At 48.0% G+C, this 8,261-nt stretch overlaps 1 protein-coding gene across 1 annotated transcript in view; it reads left to right on the top strand.

The window, feature by feature from the left end:
• The first annotated feature begins 5,746 nt into the window (after positions 1-5,746).
• The window catches only part of LOC108523733 (class E basic helix-loop-helix protein 41-like), a 4,958-nt gene continuing 2,443 nt past the window's right edge, over positions 5,747-8,261 (top strand). The window contains exons 1-5 of the mRNA XM_017864481.1: positions 5,747-6,176; positions 6,312-6,375; positions 6,718-6,825; positions 7,158-7,269; positions 7,731-8,258. Of these exons, the coding sequence (XP_017719970.1) occupies positions 6,115-6,176; positions 6,312-6,375; positions 6,718-6,825; positions 7,158-7,269; positions 7,731-8,258 (874 nt within the window). The 5' untranslated portion in view covers positions 5,747-6,114. The remainder of the gene's footprint in view (positions 6,177-6,311; positions 6,376-6,717; positions 6,826-7,157; positions 7,270-7,730; positions 8,259-8,261) is intronic.

Genomic DNA, 8,261 nt, shown 5'->3' with positions numbered 1-8,261 from the left:
AAAAAAAAAAAAAAAAAAAAAAAACTCCTTAAAGGGACCTTGCTTAGCTGGCAGGCACCCTTTCATCTTTCCCTGCAGGAGTTCCTGCAGCCATCTTCTGATCATGGGGTGATCTTGCAGATGGACGCTGGTGGAGAGTGGAAAAGCAGAAGTCTGGGATACTGATGCCACTTTTACCACTTCACATTACTCCTGGACTGCTTACCTTCCTTTTATGTGACCAAAAAGTAACTTCCTAATTTAAGTGGCTGTTATTTTGGCTAAAATGCAAATCTTAACTAATATACACATCCTAGATTTCAATCAGTTTCCTTACTAATGGTGATTACAAGTTAACACCAGAACCATAGCACTTTTTGGGTAATTGTTATATACGATTTATTGCTTTAACTGTGAAATAAAAAGTTTTATACCAATAGTTTTGATTGTAAGTCTAGATTTAACCCTTCTTAGCTAGTTTTCTGTTGTTGTTGCTTTTTTAAAGTAGGAGTACCTTTAAAGTTGGAAGAAGTATCTATTACTGATAGCTCTCTGCACCAGGTGGACACCATCTGACAATTGATGTAAGGACCCTATGGAGCCCACAGTGGGTGGGTGAGAGAAGTGGACGTTTAGTGTATTTTATTTCTATTTGAATGTGATTCATATTGCATAAGCAGGTTTCTCTTTGAAGATTTTTCCAAGAATTTTCATCAGCAGTAACAAGGGAAACATACCCCTCTTCCTGCAGACTTCCACCATCCAACTAGTCCAGGAGAATCCAGAGAAATGGTGGAGAACACTTTGTGAAAATCCTTACAGGGTTGTCGTCTTCTCCTCATGCTACTTTTCCGGTTTCATTATGGATCCACCTCAATCAGTGTGAGAAGTACATGGGCACCATGAGGGACCAGGCAGATACTTAGGGGCAGAAGGGCCAGGGAACCCTCCTATTGTGGTCTTTGGGCTTGGCTCTCTCCTAGTTGTCTTTTGTATGTTAAGAACTCCAGGAATGTTGAGCACACATGAAATTCAGAACAGCCTGCATAAATGGTTTTGATAGTCACATAAATATGAAAATACAAATGATTTCAGCAGGAATAAAATTTATTTCTAATACTCAATATTATCTGCTCCTTGAAGCTATGCAAAGACTAATAAATGCATAAACTTCTTGAGCAGTGTTACATAAATATAAAACATGATTCATAAATATGTTTATGGCCACAGACACATTAATTGATAGTCTACAGAAAGACTTACGTTCCTTTACAAATTAAAAAGGGGACACGTGTGCTGTTTCTGCTCATTTGCTGAGTATGCAACTGGAAAACCCAATCTTCTATTCTGGGATTTAAAATCTGGTACTTTCAGCAAATAACATCATCAATATTTTAAAGTCATACTGGCTTCTGGTAAGTAGCAGTGGAATTGCCGTCCCTCCTTAAATCCTTCTCTGAGGCACCCTTCTCTCTGGTGTGCTCCACAACATTAACTCTTCTCCTTTGAGAGCAGGCGTGCATGCCAAGAGCAGAAATTCCTACGGAAGCTTTTGTAAGTCCAGATCCCACCCCGCTGTCCCCTCCAGGCCTTGATTTTAGCATCAACCCAAAACTTTTTTGTATTTTTGTGGACTCTGCTTAACTTTGATGTAGAATGTCTGTAGATTCTTGTCTACTGTCTAAAACAGAGGTGATTAAGAATGGCTTCTGCCCTTCAGATGGGCCATTTTCACAATATCACAGGCAGGAGACTCTACGCCCCTAAGTAGATCTTGGGCCTTTAAGGCCATCAGAGTTTGGATCAGACTTCGGTTCCTAAAACACCCTGGAGTTAATTATCCAGAAGGGCCGTAGGGCTTGCAGAGCCCTAAAGAGGCAGAAAACCCTCTATTCCCCCATGGAAACTTTAATCCTTTCAGGTGAGTTCTATTTCTGTTGGAAATCCAAGACTTTGCAAACAGGATAAGACCTTCTAAAGTCACAGGGTGAATATAATGAGTGCAGGACTTAGGATACTTAGGCAGGGGGGAGAATTGGCCTTAGTATTTCCTTTCATTAGCGTCTCTATAGGTAATGATTTCCTTACTTAACCAAAGAAAAGCAATGGAAGCGGCTACCCCTCGCCTATTAAAAGGAGAAAGATGGATATCTTTAATTGAAAGCAAAGCATCACAAAATTCTTTAATTATAAGCTCAAATGGGGCTTTGAGCTCATCTTGTATCTTCTTGGCTTTCAGCAGGATAGCATTAAGCTTTCCCAAAAAGATAAGACTCAACCTATTTTAAAACATATCCAAAGATGGCATTCCAGTTTCTGTTCCTTTGTTAGGGTACTTTTTTCCCCTTTCTAACCTCACCACAGGTGAACTTTTCCTATTGCTAACCTGAAGTCTTCACATTAGAGCTTGGCTCAGTTTGCTCAGCAGAGCTGGTGAATAGCTGGTCACCATCAGCCTTTTCTAAACTGTACTTCCATCTCTCCATCTGTACAAAATTATAACAACTAATTAGGATATTTGGATTTAAATCAATAAATTTGAACCCAGATGCCAAATGAATGACTCACTGACATGGCAAAAGACTGCCTCCCTTCTTTTTGCCATAGCTTTTCTTATCTCTGTCATCAGCTCCAATGCTAACATCTCTCCCTTTTCCATCTCTCTTGCAAAACTCCCCACACAAGTTCATTCACACACACACACACACACGCACACACACACAAATGTGCACATTTATACTGGTAAATAGAAAAACATCCCTGAAGCAGCTAGTTAACACTTACACCTTACCCCTCACTATTCACATTGAGGGGTAAGAGTTCAGGGTCCAGACTCTGGAACCCATTGTCTGGGCCTAAATCCTGGCTCTGGGACCTTGGAAACATTTTGTAATCTCACTTTGTAAGCATTTTCTCATCTGTAGAATGGAAACAATAATAGTATCTACCTTAGAGGGTTGTGGAAATGATTAATGAGTTAATACACAAAAGCTCTTTGAATGCAGTCTGTTACTCTAATCCTAAAGGCTATATAGTTGTTAGCTATTGTTACACCCTTCTTGCAGCAAAGGGATATTCAGAGGCATCAAACTATGCCCAATATTCCAGAAGCCAAGAGTTTGAGAAAGAACAGGAGTGGGATTCAAGTTTAAGGGAAGTGGGGGTAAGCAAGAAGAGTCGCCAGGGTGAAAGATCAAAGAAAAATAGGGCAAAAAGCAAACAGGAGATTAACAAAACTACAGAGAAAGGGCAAAAGCTGGCATTTAACAGGGAAAAGGTAGACAGAGAACATAAGGGAAAGGAAGATAAAGAAGAAATGAAAAGGGAAATGTGAGTAAAAAGGTGAGTACGTAAAGGAAAGACAGAAGAGGAAAAGGGTACCAAGAACAACAAAGGAGATCAAAAATGGAAAAAGACCCCATTTGCAGTTTGAGTCGGTATCGCGGGAAAAGGGTATGGAAGTAGGGAAGCTTGGGGCAGAAGGGATGGGGGAAAGAGGAGGTTCAAAGAGATAACAGATAAAAGTTTCATTTGTCATTTGCAGCTTTTTGTCCCTTTAAATTATGGGGCGCTGCAAGCTTACTTAACTCACCCTTGAGCCTCAAGGCTCCTGATCATGTTCCTCCTATTCCAACTTGCATTTAATCTCTGCCCCAGACTTAGCTTCTAAGGTTTGCCCTGGTCAGATGTCTGCCTTGTGTTTTTAGCCCAACACATTTTTGATTTTGATTAAGGCCAAAATGCAGTGATCTTGTCTTTATTTCATTTTCCCTAACCAGTCATCCTTTTCAAGTGAAATTTAGCTCTGGAGCAAATGTTTGCATCCCCTTTCTACTCCAAACATTCGGAAATCTAGAAGGGGAACTGGTGTTTTAATTTTTAAATTATTCACCTAACGGCATTCCCATTTTAGTCAATTAAAAGAGGTAAAATGATACAGTACTGCAAGAATAGGTCGCTTTTAGGTCTCCAACGTGCCCTCACCATTAAAAGATCTTAATTACCTAACCTTTTGGAAATAGGACAGAGGTCGGACGGAGGTTTAAAATAAAGTCGGCATTTTAAAAATACTTTTTAAATTAAGAACCATCGTGATTAAATTGCCTGTTTGGTGCAAAATACCTCCCCCTATTTGAGGAACTCTAGAGACCTTAGAAGGCCCTCTAAACAGATGAACTGAACGGACCGCGAGCGTCTCCTCACGCCGGGGTGATCCTGGGCCGCCGCCGCCGCCCGAGTCACGAAGCCAGACGCAGTGCGCGTCTCCGCCCAGGACTCCGGAGACTGCAGCAGCGCGAGCGGCCGCCGCGGCCCGGGCTGCTCCTGGAGTCAGGGAGGAGACGCGACTCCCGCAGACACGTGACCTCCTCCCAGCCGCCGCTTCCCGCGACCCAGATCCGTCCCCGGAACCCGTGCCCGGCGGGGCGGGCTGGGGGACACGTAGCGGGCGCCCCAGTCCCTGCTGCGCCCTGGTGCGTGTACCTTCGGCGTTCTCCCCTCGGTTCACTTATCACTGGCGATAATCAGTGTTTCGGAGATCACCCCGGGAAGAATGTAAATATCCCTCTCGGTGCAGGAAAAACCTTGGTTTTATCTGTATGCTTTTACGTGTATCTAGAGAAATATATATATCCCCTCCATCCCACCCCTGGGAGTCCCTCAAGACATGCTTTCCCCTGGACTCGCAGGGCGGCGTGGGCAGTGCGCATCCCCGGGCACCTCCTGGTAACTCTCACTAGCAATGAGTCAGGCTCCCGGGGTGGCTCTGGGGAAAGGTAACCCGGCTCTTGCTGGCCCGTGCTTCCCGGCGCCGAGCGCCGCGGCTGCAGGGCGAGCGCGCGCGCGCACGGGTTCCCCGAGCAGTGATGTGGCAGCAGCGGCAGGTCGGATCACGTTGCTGGCCCTGTGCTGGTACCCGTTTGAGACAGGATTAAGGAGGGAGGCTTTGGAGGTGCCAGCGGTAGTAAACGTGGGCTCTGCACACTCCAGGCGTCTCTTATCGCGCGGGGGGACGGGGGGATGGGGAAAGCACGTAGCGTCACCGGAGGCTCGGAACGCCGCGGAGTTGAGCGGGCGGGTGATAAATGCTGCATAGCTTTTCTGTGATAGCCCCTCTCGTGCCACCCCCTTCTCCCTCCCCAGCCCCCACTCAACCCCGGCTCGCTCCCCGCCGCGTTCCTCCAGGCTCCAGGAGCACACGCGGCTCCAAACGTCGTCATCTGCTGCTGTGATTAGTGGCACCGCAATTCCGGCTGCTGCGGGGAAGTTTAGGTGGCCCAGGAACGCCGTGTCACCGAAAGACACTTGGATTGCGACATTCGGACCCAGTGACAACCTTTTCATGTGTCTTAAATCCTTCAAGGAGCGGATTGCAAGTTGCTTCTTCTCGAGGCAACCTCTCCGCCCCACTGATCAGTGAGCAAACAAGTCTCCAAAATTTCCTTTGGGACTCAAGTTTACCCACCGCGAATTCTCTTTTTCTTTCCTTTCTATGGTTCAAACCAATAGCACAATCGGTGGAAAAGCAAAAAGCCACGTTCACATTCCATAATGACGGACGAACCCAGGGAGTCGCATTTCCGAGCCAAGGAAGCTCAGGCTGCCCCGCACCCCTGCACCCCCACTTCCCCCTCCCCCTGCCGACTGCATCGCCTTTGGGAAGATGAATAGCTTGGCCGAAGTTGTTTTTCCTTTCCGGTGGCCCTGATCAGGTGTCCCCGCCCCCTCCTGCCGTTCGCCTTCTCTCGCCGCCTTCTCCCGACTCCCCCTCCCGGCCCGGCCCCTCCTCCCCCGCCCCCCTCCGGGCTGGACCGCGGATGGTACGTTCCGCACGTGAGCTGGGTGCTGGTCTGGCCGGCGACGCGCGTGCCCTGTGGCCAAACACTGCCTGGAGTGAGAGCAAACTACCAGCGCAGTGGGGCCGGCGCGAGTGTGCGTGTGTGTGCGTGTGTGTGTGCGAGCGCGGTGGAGGGGGGACCAACTGCTTCACACTTTCAACACTGCACTGAAGAGGGAGAGCGAGAGAGAGAGACTGGAGACGCACAGATCCCCCCAAGATCTCCCAAGCCTACCGTCCCACAGATTATTGTACAGAGCCCCAAAAATCGAAACAGAGGAAACGAACAGCAGTTGAACATGGACGAAGGAATTCCTCATTTGCAAGAGAGACAGTTACTGGAACATAGAGATTTTATAGGGTAAGGTGCACGCACCCTTGCGACTGTCTGTCTAGGCTTTGGTTTGATTTTTCTCTTCTCCAGAAAGTGGTATGGAGCTGGCGAGGGCAGAGCCCCTCCCCGAATGGGTGCCTGATGCTGATTTCTGTTTTGCAGACTGGACTATTCCTCTTTGTATATGTGTAAACCCAAAAGGAGCATGAAACGAGACGATACCAAGGTAAGTGTAAGTTCCTGATATTCCTCATAACCTGCATGGGTAGTTAATTAGGGCCATTGATTTCACAGCGAAGCTCTGCCTGCAAATATATTCCAGCCCCTGAGCTTCCCCAACTGTGAATTTTAAGTGGCTGGCTGGGTACTCTCAAGGGGATATTAAACATCATACCTGAATTTAAATTGCATTGCAGAACAGTCCAGAGGAAAGAGGTTTCTTGGGTGTAGTTTATCACATAGTATGTTTTATGGTGATGGGGGACGGGGAGGGACAGACGAGGGTAATATCCAATAAATGAATGTTTCGCTTACTGTTTTCTGTTTTCCATGACTCTCATATATTAAGGATACCTACAAATTACCGCACAGATTAATAGAAAAGAAAAGAAGAGACCGAATTAATGAATGCATTGCTCAGCTGAAAGATTTACTGCCTGAACATCTGAAATTGACAGTAAGATGCACATTTTCATTCTTTGCTGCTCTCCAAGGGCGTTGTAATAGTCTGGTGCGACTCCCAGAAAATATAAGAATAAATGTAAATATAAGTTCCTGATTTACAACTTGTGCTATACCGTACAGAGTTTCCCGCAAACTCAGAGTAGGTGCTCCCAGCTGAAGGCAAGAAATCATTTATAACCTGTCTTGTGGAAAGCTCAAGAAGTATAAGAATAGTACTTCTTTCAAAGTGTTTGCTTAAATTGCTGTGCTGAATGGACAGCCAATTAAGCCAAATGTGTGTTTTATAAGTAACCAAGTGCCCCTTTCTTTTTTGCACTACTGCAGACTCTGGGGCATCTGGAGAAAGCCGTAGTCTTGGAATTAACTCTGAAACACTTAAAAGCTTTAACCGCCTTAACCGAGCAACAGCATCAGAAGATAATTGCTTTACAGAATGGTAAGTCAGTTCAGGGAGGCCAGCCTACCCTAATGAAGCGGGCAGCCCACAGGGGAGCAGTGTCAGGACTCCTTCACCCGCACCCCACCTCTTTCGGTGGGCTCATGGGCTCCCTCTCATTTGTTAAATTGCTTTATACTTTCCCTTCATTGGAAGGAGCCCATTTCCCGAAGCATCCTAGAGGGTTTCAGCAGAACTCGGAGGAATCAGGTTTTAAAGTGGCGGTTGCACCCGCTCCACTTTGGTTTTCAGCTGAGAGGAGAGCGCCCTCTTCCAGCTCCGCACCTCCGCCACCCCCCTTCTCTCGGCAACCAGTGGATTATATCACTTGAATACTGGGGAAAACCGAGATCACTTTAGTCGATGCAGGGCCCACGTGATAAGCAGATGTTTTAACGTGGGTATGTTTCTTCTTGCCTCCACTCCTCCGTCCCCACCCCCCCATCCCTTCCTCACCCTAGGGGAGCGATCTCTGAAATCGCCCATTCAGTCCGACTTGGATGCGTTCCACTCGGGATTTCAAACATGCGCCAAAGAAGTCTTGCAATACCTCTCCCGGTTTGAGAGCTGGACACCCAGGGAGCCGCGGTGTGTCCAGCTGATCAACCACTTGCACGCCGTGGCCACCCAGTTCTTGCCCACCCCGCAGCTGTTGACTCAACAGGTCCCTCTGAGCAAAGGCACTGGCGCTCCCTCGGCCGCCGGGTCGGCGGCCGCCCCGTGCCTGGAGCGCACGGGGCAGAAGCTGGAGCCCCTCGCCTACTGCGTGCCGGTCATCCAGCGGACTCAGCCCAGCACCGAGCTCGCCGCCGAGAATGACACGGACACCGACAGCGGCTACGGCGGCGAAGCCGAGGCCCGGCCGGACCGCGAGAAAGGCAAAGGCGCTGGGGCGAGCCGCGTCACCATCAAGCAGGAGCCTCCCGGGGAGGATTTGCCGGCGCCCAAGAGGATGAAGCTGGATTCCCGCGGCGGCGGCAGCGGCGGCGGCC

The sequence above is a fragment of the Rhinopithecus bieti genome, unplaced genomic scaffold (assembly GCF_001698545.2).
Source record: "Rhinopithecus bieti isolate Rb0 unplaced genomic scaffold, ASM169854v2 scaffold_72161, whole genome shotgun sequence".
Lineage (NCBI taxonomy): Eukaryota > Metazoa > Chordata > Mammalia > Primates > Cercopithecidae > Rhinopithecus > Rhinopithecus bieti.
Note: the sequence above shows the minus strand (reverse complement) of the source record. Positions and strands in the feature narration are given on the sequence as shown.